Raw genomic sequence first — 23,090 nt, 5'->3', positions numbered from 1 at the left:
AATAGCACGTAAGCGTTATACAGTGCCATCTGGATGATATACACGGCCACCTTCTTGTACCAGATTTTTGTTTTCCGCAGGGCACTGTACGGCTTCAGTACCTGATCTGAAAGATCCACTCCGCCCATGTACCTATTGTAATCCAGGATACAATTAGGTTTTGAGGTGTGGGTACTGGTACCTCGTACAGGGACGGAGGTGGTACTGTCTCCGTGAATTGTTGTCAGTATAAGGACATCCCTCTTGTCCTTATATTTGACCAACAACATATTTTCGTTGCATATTCCCCTGCTTTCACCCCTTCTCATTACTTGGGCAATGTGCGTTTTTGGGAGGCCTCTTTGGTTCTTGCGCACAGTACCGCAAGCTGCTGTACCTCTTGAACCAAGGGCCTTAAACAGGGGGATGCTGGTGTAAAAGTTATCCACATAGAGGTGATAACCTTTATCCAGGAAGGGGTGCACTAAATCCCAGACAATTTTCCCACTAACACCTACGAGGGAGGGGGGGCATTCTGGCGGTTCAATTCTTGAATCCTTCCCTTCATAAACCCTAAACCTGTGGGTGTACCCTGAGGTGCTTTCACACAGTTTATACATTTTTATGCCATACCTTGCCCTCTTACTGGGAAGGTACTGGCGGAATTTAACCCTTCCTTTAAAATGTATAAGGGACTCGTCGATACAAATAAATTTTTCAGGGATGTACACCTCTTCAAATTTGGCACTGAAATGATCAATGACCGGCCTGACTTTGAATAGCCGGTCAAAGGTGGGATCATCTCTGGGTGGGCACTGTGCATTATCGGTGTAATGTATAAATTTAAGAATTGTCTCAAATCGAGTCCGGGTCATGGCCATACGGTAAAATGGAGTACTGTACAGAACATCTGTACTCCAATATTGCCTAATTTCTGGCTTTTTTACTATGCCCATATGAAACACCAGACCCCAAAACGTCATCATCTCTACTGCATCTACAGGGGTCCACCTAGCAAATGATGACGTGGGGTTTTGAGCAATAAACTGCTGGGCATATAAATTAGTTTGGTCCACCATTAAATTTATAAAATCATCAGAGAAAAATAATTTGAAAAAGTCAATTTCTCTGAGACCTGTGGAATCAAATTGGATTCCTGGCATGGCCAAAAACTCAGGAACCTGGGGCTCAAAATTGTCTGGTGGTGGGGTCCATACGAGATCAATTATTGGGGGGGGGGTCTCAGCTGCTCTACGGGGGCGTCTTTGAGGGGGTCCCTCATCACCAGAGGAGGAAGAGGAGCTTAAGGCGAATCCTTCAAATTCCCCGCTTGCATCACTGGCTGTGTCAGAGTCAGAAGCAAGCATGGCATATGCCTCCTCCACTGAATACATTCTCCTGGATGACTGGGAGGACATTTGGGAGGACATTTGGGAGGACATTTGGGATGCCATTTTTATTTTTGTGTTACTGGTAGTGAAATGTTTCAACACGTGTATAGTGTAGGGGGGGGTACAAACTTTATTTCAATCCGGGGGGTATGTAGTGTGTAGTGTGTATGTGGTGCAGAAAAAAAAAAATACTTTATACCAATAAAAAAAAAAAAAATGAAGGGGTTAAAAATAAAAAATTTAAGGGGTTAAAAAAAAAAAAAAAGGTCCTGCGCCAAAAATTGAGCACAGATGTTGGTCAGTAACGTCTGTCACTGAACAGCGCTCAAAGGCAACAGGAATTTGATCAAAAAAAAAAAAATATAGATCAACCCTGTGCCGAAAAAGATGATCAGTGATGTACGTCACTGATCAGCGCACAGCGGCCACAGGACACCCACAAAATCACAGTGTGTGTAAAAAAAAAATTAAAAAAAGACCCCACAGCACACACACAAAAAAAAAAGGTGATCAGTGATGCGACACTGATTACCAGTGAGGTGCAGCAGGTGCACAACCTTTGGTGCAACTGACAGGTATATATAAAAAAAAAAAAACCTCTGTACCCCCAAAAAAGTTGCTGATCACCTCAGATATAGTGATCAGCACAAAAGGCGGGGGCAGCAGACACAAAATTTAGCACTCTCTATCACTCTCTGTCACTATCTCTCTCTATCTCTCTATCTCTCACTATCTATCACTCTATGACACTGCAGCAGCAGCACTGACAGGTATATCTATATATAAAAAAAAAACCTGCGCCCCCAAAAAGTTGCTGATCAGTTAATTTATACTGATCAGCACAAAAGGAGGGGGCAGCAGTCAGTTATATCAAAAATATATAGCACAATCTGTCACTATCTCTCTCTATCTCTCTCTCTCTATCTCTCTCTATCTCTCTATAACTATCACACTGCAGCAGCACAAAATATAGCACTCTGTCACTAGGCCTCTCTATCTATCTCTCTCTCTCTATCTCTCTCTCTCTATCTATAACTATATCACACTGCAGCAGCACAAAATATAGCACTCTCTGACACTATCTCTCTCTCTATCTCTCTCTCTCTATCTCTCTCTATCTCTCTCTATCTCTCTCTATCTCTCTCTATCTCTCTATCTATCTCTCTCTCTATCTAGCTAGTACACTGCAGCAGCACAATTTCACAGGAAGGCACAAGTAGCAACAGGATCCAGGAAGCAGTGATGAAGCAGCGATCAGGTAAGTATGGAGCAAGTATGGAGCAAGGTTCTGGTCAGTATGGCGGCAGGGAGGTACGGTGACCGCACTGCACGCTATTCCAGACCGGAATGGCGTCTGCAGTGCAGTCACCGTTAGTTTAAATCCCCCTCCTTGGCTGTGATTGGTCCGTCGGTCCGACGAACCAATCACGGCCTTTGGGGGCGGGCGGGGTGAGGTGGGGTGACACCAGTGTCACCCTTACACCCCGCGGTGATTGGTGCTGTACTTTACAGCACCAATCACCTCTGATCCCGTGTCACCGGCGAACGTTATTCGCCGGTGACACAGGAAAACGCTGTAATTGGCTGTTCACACTGAACAGCCAATCACAGCGATCGCCGACGGGGGGGCGGCATCGCAGCCCCCCCTGGGCATGCACGGACATGTCTGCTGTCAGGGACAGCAGACATGTTGAAACTGTCACCGCGTCTATAGACGCGGTGACAGTTTAAATCCATGACGTACATTTACGCCATGTGTCGGGAAGTGCTTCCCGACCATGACGTAAATGTACGTCAAATGTCGGGAAGGGGTTAATAAATACATATACACAGTAAATCAATGCTCCAATCATTTATTTAGTATAATCAATTAATTAATTAGTTAACCCCTAAGTTCGAACCCCCCTTTCCCCCCTTTTCCCACCCCCCTCCCCCTAACCATCCCTTATTATGTGGTATTACTTGTTGATAACCTTCTACCCTTCCATTAAATTCCCAACCTCCCCCACAATAAATTGAACTAAATTAAATTAAATTAAATAGACACTCCTATATAGTAGTTTACCATAATGTCATAATAACATTACAATCTATTACAGCATAGCAACCCCATATATCATAAATCATATATGCTACATAATACATATTAATAAAATATCTCCCACCCTGTCTACAACCACTCCCCCTAACCAGGATACCTTGCTACTTTTTTGCTACTGACATAGCACCAACAATGAAATTTTATATACCGTTTAGCTCTATTGTATCATTTAATCCCAATGGGCTCAGGGTTTTCAAACAGAAAATCCAGTAGGCCTCCCTCCTACACAGTTGAACATATCTATCCCCACCTCGGGGTGTACTCACGATGTGTTCAATCCCTACCATATGAACCCCCTTCATAACTCCCCTTTGACAACCAGCCATGTGTCTATAAAGACTGTTAGTCCTACTCATTTTTGTGATGTTTCTTTTATGCTCCATATATCTAATATGGAGGCTGCACCCGCAAGTTAGGAGATAAATTATGTATTTTGTCCTACAGTTAATGAAGGTTTTGATTGGGAAGGTTTCACCGGAGACATAGGATGAGAAGCTGGTGTATTTTTTCTCAGAGGTTAGACAGGAGCTGCATGAAGCCTCTAGCTAATTTGCACAAAGCCTCATTTATTACCTCATTCATTGCCACAAGCTAAGTGACTGTACCAAACGGCATTCTCAGCTAATCAAGCTTTTATTATTATATGTTCATTGTTGTCTGTCCTGTTTGTCTGTTGTTATTGTGCACATGAATTGTAAAGAGGGGGGGAATTATTAATTACTATGCTATGTTATTTTAATAAAATGCTTTATATTCTTTACTAAAAACTTCGTCATTTAATTACTGAGCAGGTCCGCGCTTCTTAAAGCGACAGACACTATTTTGTGTCTGCCACTTATTTTCTACATCTTGCACTACCTAAGGCAGTGGCGTAGCGTCAGGGGTCGCAGCGGTCGCACCTGCGACCGGGCCCCTGAGCCAGGGGGGCCGATGGCAGCAGGTCCCCCCGGGCCGCTTACTTAGCCAGTCACAGGTAGTGTTCCCGCTAGGCTTATTTTGCAGGGCGCTGCGCCCTGCCCCTTTAAAACCCGACGAATTCCGCCCTGCCCTTTTTTGGCCACCCTGCGCCCTGCAGTTAATAAGTTAGAAGCAGCCCTGCGCCCTGCACAGATAATACCCACTGCTGAAATAACTGTCCCTCCCCGGCCGTTGCCGCGCGGCGCTTCCAGTCTCCGCCTGTTCCGCACTGTGTAAGGGGGGCGTCACTAGGGGGGCTGTGTGACACCAAAAAGAGCCGCAGCAAGCCCTTCTGTGTCCGCTGACGCCCGCCTGCCGTACACGGAGAAGTTTGCACAGCCCTCTCCGATGCCCGCACACCCCCCTCCACCTGTGGATGTCCATACCCACACTCGCAGTCCGCCGCCGCCGGCACACACCTCCCTCCGCCATCCGCACTCAGCCTCCGGTAGCCTTCACCACATTGAAGAGAAGGCTGGGGAGGAAGAACAAGGACCCTGGTCCCTGCTCCGGGAAGAGGAACCCTGCTGGCGGTGGGAGAGGGAGATTTATCACTGTGGAGTGGAAGCCTGCGCTGCTGCCAACGCGAAGCCCTATGCTGATGTGGGCAGAACAAGGTAGACTACACATTCAAAGTGTCACTATGCTTTAAAAACCCTGCTCAACCTTCTGCCCCCCCTCCTATCGCCATGTGTGCCCCTACCCACATGTTCCTTCCTGTGTGTTCCTGTATCCCTGCCCATAATTTCCTCTGTCCCTGCCCATCTAATCCCATATCCGTGTGTGCCCCTGCCCATATGTGCCTGTCTCTCCCCATGTGTGCCTCTCCCCCTGCCCATCTGTGGCCCTGTGTGCCCATTCATGCCTCTCTCCCTGTGCCCCCGAATTTTGGCTCAATATTTGGGAGTGTATGTAACTTTGGCTCAACCGTGTGGCAAAACATCAATTTTTTTCATAATCTGGGTGGCATGACATGAATTTTTGCTTAATCCTGGTGGCATGACATGAATTTTTGCTTAATCCTGGTGGCATGACATGAATTTTTGCTTAATCCTGGTGGCTTGATGTGAATTTTGGTTCAATCTTGGTGGCATGATGTAAATGTTGACTCAATATATGTTGCATAACGTGAATTATGTGAACTCTGGCACTGTGGGGGCATATCTGGCACTGTGGGGGCATATGTGTCTCTGGCACTGTGGGAGCATATCTGGCACTGTGGGGGCATATGTGTATTTGGCACTGTGGGGGAATATCTGGCACTGTGGGTGCATATGTGTATTTGGCACTGTGGGGGCATATCTGGCACTGTGGGGGCATATGTGTCTCCGGCACTGTGGGGGAATATAAACAGACCAAGATTTTAATTTTGTTGTATGTAGGGGGGCCCCAAGCTGACCTTTCGCACCAGGGCCCATGAACCTTTAGCTACGCCCCTGACCTAAGGGATTGACACTCCCTATATAAAGAAGCAGCGATTATCCTGCCCAGCTAAATAAATAAATAATTGATTGAATCACTGCCCCTGTCAAAGTGACAGATCTATGTATACTTTTTTATGGTATTAAATAAATACCCATTGGGGAAGCTATAAATCACCTTTTGGAACTAGAGATCTAGCACGATTAGCGCTACGGAGTGGCCCTAGGGTCACTAAAATTTTTCTGGTGGTTTTTCATTACTTTGCTTGGAGTCCACCTAACAATGTAACATGGAGGCTTACAGAGGTCCTATTACAAGGAAAGGACAAAACACCAAGACGTCAGTACGGAGTTAGTGCAAATTTAAAGTCAATTTGTGAAGTGAACATAAATGTGCACCACTCTTGCCAGCAAGGAATTACCTCACATATGCACTACTGTATGTCATATTACATAAAAGCTCAAATACAGTTGGACAAGCACCAGTTTTTTGTTGGGCAAATACTAATTTTTGTAATGCACCCTTATGGCTGAAGCGGGAGGGAAGTGTAGGTTAAGTACAATAAACATGGATGCACTTGAGTCTACCCTAATTATGGGCCTTATTCTAGTTCACTCTTTCTGACAAAATCCTTCTGAGATGGACAAAACCATGTGCACTGCAGGGGGGCAGATGTACCTTGTGCAGAGAGAGTTAGATTTGGGTGAGTTATTTTGTTTCTGGACAGGGAAAAGACTGACTGCTTTATTTTTACACTGCAAAATATATCTCACTTTGAAGTAAAACCCCACCCAAATCGAATTCTCTCTGCACGTAACATCTGCCCCCCCTGCAGTGCACATGGTTTTGTCCATCTAAGAAGGATTTTGTCAGAAAGAGTGCACTAGAATAAGGCCCTATGCTTCAGTATTTGTGACCTTATGGACCCTTGCTGATTACACCAAGCGATCACAGACTGGCTTTGGGCCTCAAAGGACTTGGTCAATAGGGGATCCCCTTTTATCATCAGTAACCTTCTGTTACTGACTCCATCCACTGCACAGTTAGCGGGTATCTTGCTGCTATCACCAGGCTCCTACCACATAGTTACATAGTAGGTAAGGCTGAAAAAAGACTTGCGTCCATCTAGTTCAACCTGGTATAGATATCCATTGCTGATTTGGTAGGTTCTGCTATTTTACAGACAAATTATATTTCTTATTTGTACCCATGGATGTTTTTCTCCAGTAAATGTTTGTCCAACTTTGCCTTGAACGCATTTAATGAGCCAGCCATTACCACCTCTCTGGGAAGAGAATTCCAGAGTTTGACTGTTCTGACCGTAAAGAAATTCTTTCTACTAGCTGAATGAAATTTTTTGGTACTTATGTAATATCCGGGCTCCCGTTTTTCTTATGACACCGTGTACCCTCGCGGGGCTCGCTGCGCTCGCCGCGCTTCGGGCACGGTGGCTCGCTGCGCTCGCCACACTATATAAAATCAACTCCATGCGTAATTGGATAGTAGGGATATGAAAAAATGGGGTGCATTTAACATGGGAGCCCAGATAATACATAAGTACCAATTTTTTTTCTTCTAATCTATACTCATGCCCTCGCGTCCTAGATTCCTTTCTAGTAGAAAATAGGGTGTGTGACAGTTCCTTATATTGGCCCTTGATATACTTGTACATGTTGAGCATGTCCCCCCTTAAACGTCTCTTTTCTAATGTAAATAGTCCCAAATTGCTTAATCTCTCCCCGTAGCTTAAATTCTCCATTCCCCTAATAAGCTTTGTTGCTCGCCTTTGGACTTTTTCTAATTCTATGATGTCCTTTTTATAGTGTGGGGCCCAGAACTGTACTCCGTACTCTAGGTGAGGTCGCACCAATGCTTTATATAGTGGCATAATTACCCTTGAGTCCCTAGTTTCCATTCCCCTCTTAATACATGCCAGAATTTTGTTGGCCTTTTTTGTAGCTACATTACTATGGGCACTACATCCTAGATTGCTGTCTATTTGGACTCCTAGATCCTTTTCAAGTATGGAATTACCCAGTTCCTCTCCGCTAAGGTTGTAACTTGCACACTGGTTGTGTCTCCCAAGGTGCATAACCTTACATTTATCTACATTGAACCTCATCTTCCATTTTTTAGCCCACTCATCTAGAATTGCAAGATCATTTTGAAGCATGGTGACATCTTCTGGTGATTTGATGACTTTGCTAAGTTTTGTATCGTCCGCAAAGATGGATACATTGCTGAGTAACCCTATCCCAATATCGTTAATAAAAATGTTAAACAAAATGGGCCCCAAAACCGAGCCCTGGGGCACTCCACTTAGTACCGGTATCATATCTGATACGGCACCATTCACAACCACTCTTTGTTCTCTATTACTTAGCCAATTCCCTACCCATCTGCAGATATTTTCACCCAATCCTAGGTTCTCCATTTTATTAATCAATCTCTTGTGTGGGACAGTATCAAATGCTTTAGCGAAATCTAGGAAAATCACATCTACAGCATTTCCATTATCGAGGTTTTTGCTAACCTCTTCATAGAACCCTAGTAGATTAGTTTGGCATGAACGATTTTTCACGAACCCATGTTGGTTAGTACTGAGTAGACGGTGATGATCTAAATATTCCTGGATACCATCCCTTAAAAATCCTTCAAATAGTTTACCCACAATTGATGTTAAACTAACGGGTCTGTAATTAGCGGGATCTTCCTTTTTTCCTTTTTTGAATATTGGCACTACCTCTGCTATTCTCCAATCTTTTGGTACTATACCTGACGATAGTGACTTGCTAAAAATATAATGTAGGGGGGTAGCTAGTTCATCCCTTAATTCCATTAATACCCTCGGATGAATCCCATCTGGCCCTGGTGACTTATTTGTTTTGAGTTTGCTTAGCCTCAGTATTATTTCCTTCGGCGTGAAATCCACAATGAGATCTGGCTTATTTGTCCCGTTTGTGGTAAATGTTCGTTCCACAGTCTGCTCTCCCTTAGTAAATACTGATGAGAAGAACTCATTTAACAGTTTTGCTTTTCCCTTGTCCTCAGTAACACTTTTTCCACTAGTATCAGTTAGTGGGCCTATGTTTTCCTTAATTAAACGTTTACTATTTATGTATTTAAAAAACTTCTTTGGGTTGGTTTTGCTTTCAGTGGCTATGCACTCTTCATATAATATTTTAGCTGCTTTGATTACCCCTTTACAAGTTTTGTTTGATTCTTTGTATTTTGCGAACGCCTCCTCATTCAAGTTATTTTTATAGAATTTAAAGGCTCTGGTTTTATTGTTGATAGCTGACCTTACTTCTTTGTCCAACCATGGTGGCTTTTTTTGTTGAATTTACCTTTAATTACTTTAGGAATGTATTCAATAGTTAGTGAATCAAGCACCTTTTTTAGAGTATCCCACATTTCCTCTGCATTTTTTCCCTCCATAACTGTTTTCCACCCAATTCCTGTAAGGGCTTCCCTGAATAATTCAAAGTTCGCTTTTCTGAAGTTTAGTATTTTTGCAGATCCTTTTTGATGTAATTTACTGAAGTTGATTTCCAGTGAAACCATATTGTGATCACTATTCCCTAATTGTTCAATTACTTTTGTGTTTGAAACTAAGTCTGTGTTATTTGTTAATACTAAGTCCAAGAGCGCCTCATCACGAGTTGGAGTTTCTACCGTTTGTGTAATAAACTGGTCTTTAAGTAAGCTTAAGAACCCTGTTTCCAGATACATGGTATCTGGAAACATGTTACTGCTCAGGTTCCTACAACCAGCACCTGAATACTGCTTACTGATGTGTATGCGTCGACACACTGCTAATAGACCTCCTGACTGACGAAGCTGGTGCCAAACTGGTCATTGACCATAGGCCAGGTCTCTGCGTCATCAGCCCAGAGAGGAGACACTGCAGGGCAATTCAGGTGGGAAATAATGGTGTCATCATAAAGCCCTAACTCCAAAGTAGGGAAAGACCTGAAATTTGTGGGTCTGCAATGTTGGGCGGAGCTCAGGGCTGGCTGAAAATATTCAAGGGCCTGTTATGAGAAGCAGAGGTGGTGTGTGGCCGATGCTGTGTAAGTGTAGCCAGTGCCATATAGACTTGCTGACCCCATACAGTATCAGCTGTAATATCTCCCTAAATATGTAAAAGTACATATAATTGGCATAATTTTATATGGAAAATAGAAATACAATTTAATACTTGTGATGTTGGCCACCAATGCGTCTAGCTGGTGGCTTTAATGTTGATGGGTCTATTTTTTATGTGGAGGCCTTGAGCTGTAGCTCCATTAGTGATCTGTGCCTGGTGGAGTTAAATGATGTAATCCAGCAATTTAAACCCACCCTTTACCCGTGGCTCACGCGATTACCAGTGAGTTAGATACAAAGCAGCCAGCTTCACTAAGAAGCGAGCAGGAGACGGGAGACCCGCCTACTCTCCTGGGGTTGTTGGAGGCTGCCCTACAAATTGGAAGCTTCCTGGAGCTTCCAGAAGTGTGGTCAGGTATGACATACAGTATATACATCCAAAGTCATTTCACTTTCCCAAGTGTTTGACATACCTGTATAACTGTCTCTTTCACAAAATGTTAATAACATTTCAATTGCATCCTTCCTTCACTAAAACCAGTTTGGCTTATTCAGACTCTGAACATCTTCTTAGGATCACCTTGATATTCTTAAACCCCACAATACTGTTTTGCATAGAGGCACACAGTAATGCAATGCAATGCATTCAGAGCAGGCCCTAGCCTAAATGATGCCCTAGGCAAGATTTTGGCTGGTGCCCCCTAGCACCACCACTAGTTCCGCCTCTGACCCTGCTCCCCTTTCCCAGCACCATCAACCCTCATCATAGCAGTCATCATTTTGGTGCTCCTACCTGCAATATTTTAAATAGAAACAGTGCACACACAGAATGTAGGCATGCTGCATATCATTTTAATCAGCAGAAGCTGCTGGTGCCCCTAGGCATTCCAAATGCCCTAGGCATTTGCCTAGTTTGCCTTTGCCTAGGGCTGGCTCTGAATGCATTTTAAATGTGCAATTCTACAAATATGTAGAGCATTAAATATACTTTAGCATGTCATTAACCCTTGTACAATAACAGTGTATTGTGCTTAGAGCAGATTTATCTATTTAAAACATAGCAAATATCCTACGTGTTTAATCCTGTGCCTCAGGCCTCTGGCCACAGTATTCCAATATTTATTTCTGAGCATGGAAAGTGGTTATGAATGTGCATGCTATGTATGTGAAGCAGGCCATTAGTACACTCCTCTAAGCCAGGTGCACATGTTAAGTTTTTTTTAGATGTATTTAATGGTAACATATACAATGAAATACACTTTGTTTCCTGCATGAATTTGGTAGACAAGCTCATTTTGCTTTTAAGAAACTGTTGTTTATCTACAGAAAAGAAAACAAATTAAGTGTGACAGCTGCTAATTAAGTAGTATCATGGGCAGGTCTGGCTCTACCATTATGCTGCTCTGCCTAGGGTGCCGGAATCTGAAGTGCACCATTGATTCTGCCTATCAGAAAACTAAGGATTTCTCAGAGATAGAGGCCCTGATTCAGGATGGCTTGCTAAGCAGCGAAGATTTTTCCCCTGTTCACAAATATCAGTCAGTCTTGATTGACCTATATTTGTGGCGTGCAGCTTTGAGAACGGGGTGGTCAGTGACATCATGTAACATCAGCCGTCTGCCTCTGGCAGGCATCAGCACGCATGCACTCGCATGGGAATGCCCAGCACAAGAAACGCCCCCCCCCTGCCCCTACACCCGATGCTTGCGAATAGCTCGGCAACTAAGCAAGTCAATAGGAATCAGGCCCTTAGTGCACTTCCTTCACACTTTCAACTTAGGGGCACAGCAGAGTGCCAGGGCCCGGGGTTGGGGGGTGGATGCGGCACTTCTGCCCGGTAGCACCAGCTTTCCCCACAGCTCTTCTACCTGGCCGGAATGTGTCACTTCTGCACGGTTGGTTGACGTCAATTCCGCCCATTGGCGTCCCCCTGCAGCCGCCCGGCGGTTGTTATAGCTACAGGGGACGCCGGGCGGCGCGCACGCTCGGCCACCTGAAAATTATTAGTGACAGGAGCAGGAGTAAACGGTGGTGGCTGATTGGCCTGAAGATGCCTTTTAAGGGATAAGGCCTAACTCAGCCCCGCCAGTGATAATGCCTAGTTCAGGTGTTCATTTGCCACTCAGCAGGTCCTGGGTCACTTTCCCCTGCAGCTGCTTGAAGTCAGCTGGATCTTTTTGCAGCCTTGCGTGCAGGGGCAAAATCATTCATTGGTCACCGACCATCTTATGGTTTTGCAATCACTCACAGATCTGAGACACCTCTATCGTGTCTTAGATCTGCGGGCTCCCTGTATGTGAAGCGGGCGGGCAGCTGACATCCGCTGACGTCAGCTGCCCACCCCCCGTACCCGGGTCACAGGCACATTTACTTGGGAACGCACAGCGTTTTCATGGGAAGGCCCATGCAATGCTGGACCTTCCCATGGGTGCAGGATGGAGAACAAGCAATTTGCCATGCCCTCTCGCACCGTGCAGCTGCACATCAAGTCAAGTTTTATTGTCATCAGCAGAAGGAGAAACTCTCCCTGCAGACGAAATTGTATCATACATAAAATACCAATACAATAAAAGCAATATCCGCATATTACATACAAAAAAAAGAATACATAAAAGATACATAAAACCAAACATCATTCAAGTATTCAACATACGTACTGCTGATGGTATGAAACTATTGTGCAAACGGCTTGTACGTGCCCTTAGGGTTCTGAACCTTTTTATCGAGGGTAATTTCTCGAATGAACTAAAAAAGGGGTGGCTGGAATCAGCTAAAACATTTTTAGTACGCTTTAAAATTCTGGAATTATAGCGCTCCAGTGTGGTTGGCAGCTGCACTCCAATGATTTTGCCTGCGGCCTTTACAATACGTTCTAATTTCGAGCGTTCTCTAGCCGTGCAGTTGCCAAAACAAACAATGATACCGAAGGTCAGGATACTTTCGATCGAACATCTATAGAAATTTGTCATGGTGGGCCTGCTCACGTCAGCCGCTTTTAGATGCCTCAAGAAAAAGAGACGCTGTTGGGATTTTTTTTATTTGAGTCAGAACATTGCCAGACCATGACAGATTAGCTGATACCTGAAGACCCAGGAACTTGACTGACTCCATAATTTTTACATCTACCTCATTTATGCACACTGGTGTCTTCGGCACAACTAGCTTTCTTCTGAAGTCAATCACTAATTCTTTGGTTTTACCTTCGTTTAACACTAAATTATTTTCTCACTCCAGGCTACCAGTCTTGCTATTTTTTTTCTATAGTGGGTTTCATCATCCTCACTAATCAACCCCACAACTGCTATATCGTCAGCAAATTTCACAATCTTGACAGATGCACAGTCACACACTATCGCTCCCGTGTGCGAATGCGCAGGGAAGCGAATGGACCAGAATAAGGCTTGGGAAACCATGTACTGAAACAAGAAGCAGAGTCTTAGGCACTCCCCAGCTGTAGCACTGCCTAATCTTCAGCATCATCAATTGACAAAGTTAATGAAAAATATTTTTTTTAAATCAGACAATTAGGTTGGAAAGATATATTATTACGTTGGTAATTGTTTAAGTTGTCTTTCATCGTCGCCACTCACAATTTACATAATTTTGACAATACTATTGCAAAGTAATAAGATAGATCACAAGTAAAAATATTCATTTACATGAATAACAATTTAGGATGCGTAGATTTACTGATTGCATTGATCAGTCATGTATAATAATACAATTAGAGAACAACACTCTACAATGTAATCTTATTAAGAGACAACATACCCAACTTACTGTATCTAAAATAAATGGTATAGAATCAGGCTTCCAATCAAATTGGATAAGGTATATTTATTATACAGGCATATATTTCTGTACTGCCATATGTGTAAATACCATTAGGCAAATAATATTTTAATAAAACCTATTTATAAGAAATTCTGCAGACCGTGTGCTCTTAATTGTGTCAGCAGTTAGTATTATATTTATCTAAAATATGATTAGCAATATTTGATGATCTTAGGGACAATGAAAACATTATGTTTTGAAGATATAACATGGTGTCAAATCTAGCAGGACTATACTGTATATTAAACTGTGTCACCATAAATTATGGCAAAGTTCTGTACATGTCCAATTAATTACTGCAGTGGCAAGCTTGACCGCCGTGACCTGAATATTGAATACCCCCTTAATCAAAGTAAAAAAATATATTTGTAACTATTTTTAACATTGTTTAATTATTTTTTTCATAAATAATTAAATACATATGAATTTCTACAAAAAAAATAATAAAGCCAAATGATATATTCACGATCTGGAGCACAAAATAAATTTAAATGGATGCTTAAATACTTGGCAACAGATTGACTGTTCGCTAATGTAATACAGTAGATAAAAGGGGAAATCAAGAGAGTAGGGTCAGCCCAAATGCAGTCTCCATCCGGGCTCCTTCCTCTTTAGATTGTGGAGAAATAGACTCTGGGACTGTAGTTACCAATTTTTCTTGAATTAGGGCTCCTGGGAGCATTTTATTCATGGCACCCCTAGGATCATAAATTGTGAAGTAAAATGAAATGAAGTAAATTGTGCCTATCTGTCATCCTTAGGGTCATTTATGTGGTGGTGTACAGATGTGCTTCTGATGGACCACATGTTTTATGATTGGCAGCCACTAGCACTTGTTTGCCTATCACTTTGATCATAAATAATTTATCAGGTCTTGGTCCACCAACCAGAGGCACCCCTGCAAGTGCCTTGCAGCACCTTAGGGTGTATAGGCACACAGTTTGGGAACCACTGCTCTGTGCACTAGGATCACTAGGAGATCCTCTGAGTTTAGTGCACATGCGCATATCTCTGGGAAAATGCTGCACCATTTTCCTGGTAGTTTTCCAAATGTGCATGTATGAAACACTGGTAAAATGACGTTTTTTGCATGCGCAGATGGAATTTTATGCATGGTGGCTTCTGCAGAGCTGCTGCTGCCAATGTTGGATTTTGGAGGGTAAGTATTGAAAATGGGTGCAGGGTATACAATGTAGACCCTCTGGACATGGGAACCATTGTGTACTGTACACACTGCACCTATCACTGCATTTATATATCTGGTATTTGCTAAAGAGAAGGAGATAAGAGAGAAGCTAGAGCCTACCAGCCTTAGGACTTTCAGCATTGGCAAAAAGCTTTGATTTTGTTAAAAGCCCAGAAGGATCTTTTGATCATTCACTGGTAGGCTGTAGCTCCTCGTCTTCCTCATTGAGAAGTTCAATGGCAGGTCGAAAGCTACAATATGAATATTCTGTTTTGCTGTGATTGCATCTTATCAATTGTGATGTCCCTGTAGTGGCTTCTTCATAAATGCCGATTGTGATGTCCTTGTAGTGTCTTCTTCATAAATTACCCTAAAGCTTCACCTCTTATTTCATTGTACAGTATAGTGTAGATTTAACATTTTAAATGTAGAAATAGTTTCTATTAATAAATAAGCCGCAAGCACAGATATGCTTTCTCACTGAAATATGATTTTACTTACAATCTTGTGTAGGACATGTAGAGCCTAGCTTAGAAAGTTTATTTTCCTGCAAACTGCTATATTGGAGAATCTGAGAGAGAACACAATGGTAGCTGGCACTTCATAGCATGTACATAGACAAATCACATCCTGAGATTGTCATACTTGGTTATTTCTCAAAACTTATGATTTGTATTCCCAATACTAAACATGAAAGAGAATGTTTGGCCTGTTTACATGGGATGTATACCAAGAAGCAGTCAAACAGTCTGGTGTATAACTACATAAAGCATTTAAACCCCTCATTATATAGTTTGTAGCCATTTTTTGTTCCATGGATCACACCAACACACTCAGCTGCCACTATAACATATTGGGGCTAGATTAAGCATGGAATATATATTATATTTAGCTAGACACAGATATACAGTAGACCATGGGATTCGCATGAGGCCCAAACAGAAGGGTTTAATGCACCCAGGGCCGGTGCAAGGGTTCACGGCACCCTAGGCAAAACCTCTGCTAATCCCCCCCCCCCCATTTATTTATTTACCAATTCTTATATAGCGCAGCAGATTCCATTGCGCTTTACAACAAACAAACTGGGTAAAGCAGACATACATGGAGGAAGGAGGGCCCTGCTGCAAGCCTCAGTTGCGCTCCATGGAAACTAATCGGGTAATGATTATGCAGTTTCCGGCTATGACCACTTTCTGCGCTCATTGTGAGACTGATTGTTTCATCCCTATTTAAGGAAAGCACCCCTCACTTGTTTTCTTCACCCACACCTTGACAAAGGGGATTGTGTGTGTGTATATATATATATATATATATATATATATATATATATATATATACACACACACACACTTGGCAAAGAAGGGGGCACTCCACTTTCAGATGAAATTATTTTTTTCATATATGTATGTATGTCCCTGTATCATATATATATATATATATATATATGTATATATATATATATATGTATATATACAGCCATACTACATGGGCTCTGTTATACACAGATACATTATAACCCCCTCCCCAGGCAGCCACTACTTCAAGTGCCATACCTCTGCAACAGCGGGCGGCTGCTCTGATTGATGCCCGCAGTTCTGTCACAGTGCCGCGGGTCCCGGTCCCCCCTTCTGCCTTCCAGAAATCGCGGAAACAAGTTTTTTTTTTAATTATGCAGTCTGCAGACGAGATACGGCTGGTGCTGATGACACTGACTAGCGGGGGGGGGGGGATGGGATGCGGGCGCTACCTCCCGCCGATTACCAGCTCGAGGGGGAAGGGAAGGGTGGGGGTGAGGTGCGGGCGCTACCCCCGCCGATGACACTGACTAGCTCCGGGGAGATGGGGGTGCGGGCGCTACCTCCCGCCGATTACACTGACCAACTACAGGAGGGGGGGGATTGCGGCCTCACCTGCACTTTACATGAAGGCTGGGATAAATGGCCGGTGCGTTCCTCCTGCTCCTCGCGCGGCAGCTGCTTTCCTGCAGCTCGGTACCGCCCTCCAGTGGCCGGCGCCCTAGGCAAATGGCTGAAGCTGCCTAGTGGTGGCGCCAGCCCTGAATGCACCTTACAGATCTAGCATGGCATATGGCATCTGTAATAATGAGTTTTGACAATTTTGGTGTGTTGGATATTCATATTCCATACATTGACACACCTTTAAAACTGCCTACAGCAGGGACACCTGCTGTTGTTAAATCATCACGTTGAATCACTTTATCTAAATATATAAAAGACAAGAAGAAACTCAAAGCGTGACATATATGCTATCTGTTTCATGTAATGTGTAAATCTCTGCTGCTTTCTTTCTCCCTTCCAATGCAATTTGTTCTACTGGCATAATTATGGTTGTAGCTTTAGTTTTTGCGAAATATCAGGCACTGACTTTTAGTCAGTGTGATATGAATGATAAAGATTGAAGAAATGTCTTCTAAAAAGGTCATTTGGAGCGACCCGCCACAACTCTTCTCCTCCTTCTCCCCCCCCTGTTGTGGAGCAACTCAGCAGCCGCATCCCCCCCCCCCCCCCCCCCGGAGCAGGTGAGCGGCGGGGATGAGCAGCCGGTATGTGGCAAGGCACTCCCCCCCTGCATGGGGCGCTGCCGTACCTGGCACCGGCCCTGGCTGTACCCCAGGAACTAAATTAAAACAACTTGTGCTTGAAGTCCGGGCCAGACTGGCCACAGGGGAAACCCACGGCCTGGTGGCCCACATCCTTCTCTATTTTTTACAGTCCATCCCTTTTAACCTGGTATATTATCATGCAATTTACTAGCAGCATTTATTATATATATTTCTCATGGGGCTGAGACCATGAACTCTCTATTGGCTAGCCGAACCTCTGTGGTGACTAGTACAGGCCCCTACTACTACATCCCCCAGCAGTCCCTTTTTCTAAGTCCAATATTGCATAAAGTCTTATAAGCACAGTCTAAGGCAGGGCTGGGCAATTGCGGCCCTCCAGATGTTGATGAACTACACATACCAGCATGCCTTGCATCAGTTTCAGCATGGCCACATAGCAAAACTAATGCAAAGCATCCTGAGATGTGTAGTTACATAGTAGGTAAGGCTGAAAAAAGACTTGCGTCCATCTAGTTCAACCTGGTAATTCATCAACATCTGGAGGGCCGCAATTGCCCAGCCCCGGTCTAAGGTATTAAGGATGAAATCCTATTACCCACGATATGCCGCAGCTTATCAGGGATTGTTTGGCTGCCTCAGGCATAGTCCCGAAAAGCAACCCCATTTTCATTGAAAACAGGGCCGCGGGCAGGCAAAAAAAATATCTTTTGTTGGGCAATCCAATAGGATAGTCTGATAAAAAAAACATTGGCGGAACATTTTGAAAAATCGCAAAAAAAAAAAATCTGTTTTTCGGTCCCGATATTTAAACAGGGGTACAAGTTGAATATCCTGTATCCAATACTGGGGTCCACATTCATTTTTGGTAATGAATTATTCCATATTTTGGAATATTTTTATATTTCAATGAGGTATCTTGAGGTATCTTGCATTTATGTTGTTTAAACACATGAAACACATGAAACACACACAAGTATATGCTAAATGTGCATAAAACAAGGTTCCAAAACATAATACAAAGTTTGTGTACTATCTCAGACACTGAATTTGAATGCCAAGCATTTATTTTCTTGCACATATTTACTGCCCGTTACATATCATATCTTCAGTAGTGCTAGTTACAGATGTACCCAGTAGTGCTAGTTACAGATGTACCCAGTAGTTTCAGTTACATATCATGTCCTCATTAGTTCCAGTTACAGATGTACCCAGTAGTTCCAGTTACATATCATGTCCTCAGTAGTACCAGTTACAGATGTACCCAGTAGGCTTTTAGCAACAAACAAAAAACAGTACATTTTGGAAACGATGGTTTTCAGAAATAATTTTGATAACGGATATTTGGATAAAGGATACTCAACCTGAAATAAGATGCTCACCTAAAGGTGCTTATGTATCTAGTAAAAGACATAGGTGAATGTGTTATTTAAAGATGGAAAAATCAAATTAATAAGTAAAATTCCCAGGTCTGAAAGATACTATGGGAGAAATGTAATAGGATGAGAGATTCAGAAAGTGAGATATTTGGTAAGAAATCTCCAGTTTTTTTAAAGTGGCAATGATTTACAATGCAAAATCAAACTGGTTTTGCAGTGTAAATGATTGCCGCTTTAAAAAAACTGGAGATTTCTTACCAAATATCTCACTTTCTGAATCTCTCATCCTATTACATTTCACCCATTGTTTTAAAGGTACTGTTCTGCTATTGTCCAGATATGTGATATGTCATGGTGGAAATCACAGATTAATTACAACTTATTAATTGTCTGTCTCTCATGACTGTTATCTGGCAGGTGAAACTGGAGGAAGGATTCAAACTCATTTACAAGCTACAAGGCAAAGGAGTGGATGAAGATCCCAAGGGGCTTTTCCACATAAATGAAATGCATGGAACTATCTACGTGCACCAGCCAATAGACTTTGAAACCACTCCTTTTTTCCAAGTAAGTTTTACAGAGTTATCACAGCAGAACCAAAATATGTTTTATCATAAAGTCCAACAGCTTCTAAATTGCTACTGCAGTAATCATAAAACTGTTTCTTCAGTGGGGCTCAGTGGCATGCAAAGTGGTTGTAGGTGCCGGCTTCCCCCACTGCCACAGAAGCCAGCTTTTTACTAACATACATTAATGCAAGGGTCTATTCAACTAATGCTGGATTTGTACATGTGTGCAGTCTATTAATTTAACTGTAGGTACTTGCACCAACTCCATGCTAGGTTGTAATATCAGAACAGACTTTCCCTCCCAATGAGCTTTTCCTGCACACCCATAACCAGTGGAGGCTACAGCAACGACTATGTGGTGTAGGGGGCATTTGCTATGCACATATATACTATACATGCATTTTATCATGTATGTAATATATGTGCTGGATGGATCACCTTGGGTGGGCAGCGCAGTACATATGGCGCCCAGGAATCAGCATAAGCCATAACACAGTCTTAAGCCAGCACTCAGTACAAACAAAATATGACAAGAAAATATGGGTGCCGGATGATGGTCCGACAGTGGGGATCCCAGCAGTCAGTATCTCGACATTGGGATCCCGACTACCGGTGCTACGACAGGGGGGATCTGGACACACAGGGGCTATTCTCCCTTTTGTGGGTCCATGAACCCATAGAGGAAGAATATAACCTGTGGCGAGCGTAGGGGCTTCTTTGCACTCGCCCCCCCACCCCCTGTCGGAGCACCGGCAGTCGGGATCCTGACGTCGGGATACTGACTGTCGGGATCCCCACTGTCAGAGCCCTATACCACACCCGAAAATATACACATTGTAGTCAGATATTACTCTTCAGTGAAAAAAGGTCACGATAATTAGGTAAATAGCACTGCCTGAACCTGTAGTACAGGGGTGGCCAAACCTGTCCTCAAGGTCTACCAACAGTTCATGTTTTTCAGGCAACCTGTGGATCTATAGTAGAAATGAATGCAGCAGATTTGAAAATGTGACCGTTAGTAATGACTGCAGCTGTGCACCAGCTAGGTGATTTGGAAAACGTGGACTGTTGGAGGACCGGTTTGGCCACCCCTGCTGTAGTGCATATGCATATCAGATAGGTTCAGAGCTAGAGATTCAAAAGGAAAACTAAGAGGATAAGATGATGATGATGCTTGTGGGAAAAGGAACATTATCAGGGGAAAGAAGGCCCTGCTTATAAGAGTTTGCCATCTATAAGAAACCCCCCCCCCACACACACACACACACACACACACACAAACACCGCTATGGAAATCAACTTCGTTAATTAGACATCCATTTAGTAAGCCACCAAATATCAAACAGATCTTGCATGACATCTTGTATCAACCCGTACTGCCTAAGCCTATTAACATAGCCATTGATAGTATATGTGAAGTGCAACAGTCATCTATACATTGGCATGTTAGTATTCTTTTATTTATATATAATTGCTATTGCTAGAACATAGGGGTTTATTCTAGTCCATTCTTTCTGACAAAATCCTTCTTAGATGGACAAAACCATGTGCACTGCAGGGGGGCAGATGTAACATGTGCAGAGAGAATTAGATTTGGGTGAGTTATTTTGTTTCTGTGCAGGGAAAATACTGACTGCATGATTTTACACTTCAATATAGATCTCACTTTGAAGAAAAACCCCACCCAAATCGGTACTTGTGAATTATCCGGGCTGCCGATTTTGTCCTTAACCCCTTCCCGACATTTGACGTATATATACGTCATGGCCGGGATGTACTTCCCGACACATGACGTATATATACGTCATGACTTTAAACTGTCCCCGCGTCTATAGACGCGGTGATAGTTTAAACATGTCTGCTGTCCCTGACAGCAGACATGTCCCAGCATGTCCAGGGGGGGCGGCGATGCCTCCCCCCCGTCGGCGATCGCTGTGATTGGCTGTTCAATGTGAACAGCCAATCGCAGCGTTTTCCTGTGTTACCGGCGAATATGACGCTCGGTAACACAGGTGTCAATCACCGCCGGGTGGGAGGGGGCGTGAGGGGGTCACCGGTGATGACCACACCTCACCCCACCTCACCCCACCTGCCCCCAAGGCTGTGATTGGTCCGTCGGACCAACGGACCAATCACAGCCATAGCGCGTTATTTAAACTAACGGTGACTGCGCTGCAGACGCCATTCCGGTCTGGAATTGCGTGCAGAGCGGTCACCGGCCAATCTGTTGTGATATACATACCTGATCCTTGCCTGATACTTGCCTGATACTTACCTGATCACCGCTGGTAGCGTGCTGCCAGCAGCTGGATGCTTACTGGATCTTGTCACTTCCTGTGTGCTGCTGCTGCAGTGTCAAAGAGTGACAGATAGTGAGAGATAGTCAGAGATAGTCAGAGATAGTGACAGAGAGTGATAGAGAGTGCTATATTTTGTGTCTGCTGCACCCCCTTTTGTGCTGATCAGTATATCTGTGCTGATCAGCAACTTTTTGGGGGTGCAGGGGTTATTTTTTTTATATATATACCTGTCAGTTGCACCAAAGCTTGTGCTGCCTTTGCAACTGACTGCTGCCCCCTGCTGCCCCCCCCTTTTGTGCTGAACAGTATAAATTAACTGATCAGCAACTTTTTGGGGGTCCAGGTTTTTTTGTTATATATATACCCTGTCAGGTTGCACCCACAGTTGGGTGCCTGCTGCCCCTCACTGCTAATCAGTGTTGCATCACTGCATCACTGATCTGCAGTTTTTTTTTTTTTTTTGGAGAGTGCAGTGGGGTTTTGTTTTTACACCCACGTTGCTTTTGTGGGTGTCCTGTGGCCGCTGAGCGCTGATCAGTGACGTACATCACTGAACAGCATTTTTGGCACAGGGAAGATATAAATTTTTTTCTGCAGTTTTTTTAAAAAAATTTTTTGGGGAGGGTGCTGTGGTTTATTTTTTTTAAATTGTTTTTACACCCACGTTGCTTTTGTGGGTGTCCTGTGGCCGCTGATCAGTGACGTACATCACTGAACAGCATTTTTGGCACAGGGTAGATATAATTTTTTTTCTGCAGTTTTTTTAAATTGTTTTTTTTTTGGAGAGTGCTGTGGTTTATTTTTTTAAAATTGTTTTTACACCCACGTTGCTTTTGTGGGTGTCCTGTGGCCGCTGAGCGCTGATCAGTGACGTACATCACTGAACAGCATTTTTGGCACAGGGTTGATATAATTTTTTTTTTTTTTGGATCAAATTCCTGTTGCCTTTGAGCGCTGTTCAGTGACGGACGTTACTGACCAACATCTGTGCTCAATTTTTGGCGCAGGACCTTTTTTTTTTTTTTTATTGGGATCAAATTCCTGTATAAAGTATTTTTTTTTCTGCACTACATACACACTACACACTACATACCCCCCGTGTTGAAATAAAGTTTGTACCCCCCCTACACTATACACGTGTTGAAACATTACACTTACAGAAACACAAAAATAAAAATGGCATCCCAAATGTCATCCCAAATGTCATCCCAGTCATCCAGAAGAATGTATTCAGCGGAGGAGGCATATGCCATGCTTGCCTCTGACTCTGACACAGCCAGTGATGCAAGCGGGGAATTTGAA

At 43.4% G+C, this 23,090-nt stretch overlaps 1 protein-coding gene across 1 annotated transcript in view; it reads left to right on the top strand.

Moving 5' to 3' along the window:
- The window catches only part of LOC146009631 (cadherin-like protein 26), a 151,774-nt gene that overhangs the window by 56,178 nt on the left and 72,506 nt on the right, over positions 1 to 23,090 (top strand). Inside the window, exon 5 of the mRNA XM_083150082.1 lies at positions 19,337 to 19,486. Within this exon, the coding sequence (XP_083006208.1) occupies positions 19,337 to 19,486 (150 nt within the window). The remainder of the gene's footprint in view (positions 1 to 19,336; positions 19,487 to 23,090) is intronic.

The sequence above is a fragment of the Crinia signifera genome, chromosome 6 (genome assembly GCF_055691185.1).
Source record: "Crinia signifera chromosome 6, ASM5569118v1, whole genome shotgun sequence".
NCBI lineage: Eukaryota > Metazoa > Chordata > Amphibia > Anura > Myobatrachidae > Crinia > Crinia signifera.
This window is presented reverse-complemented; position numbering and strand designations above follow the sequence as displayed.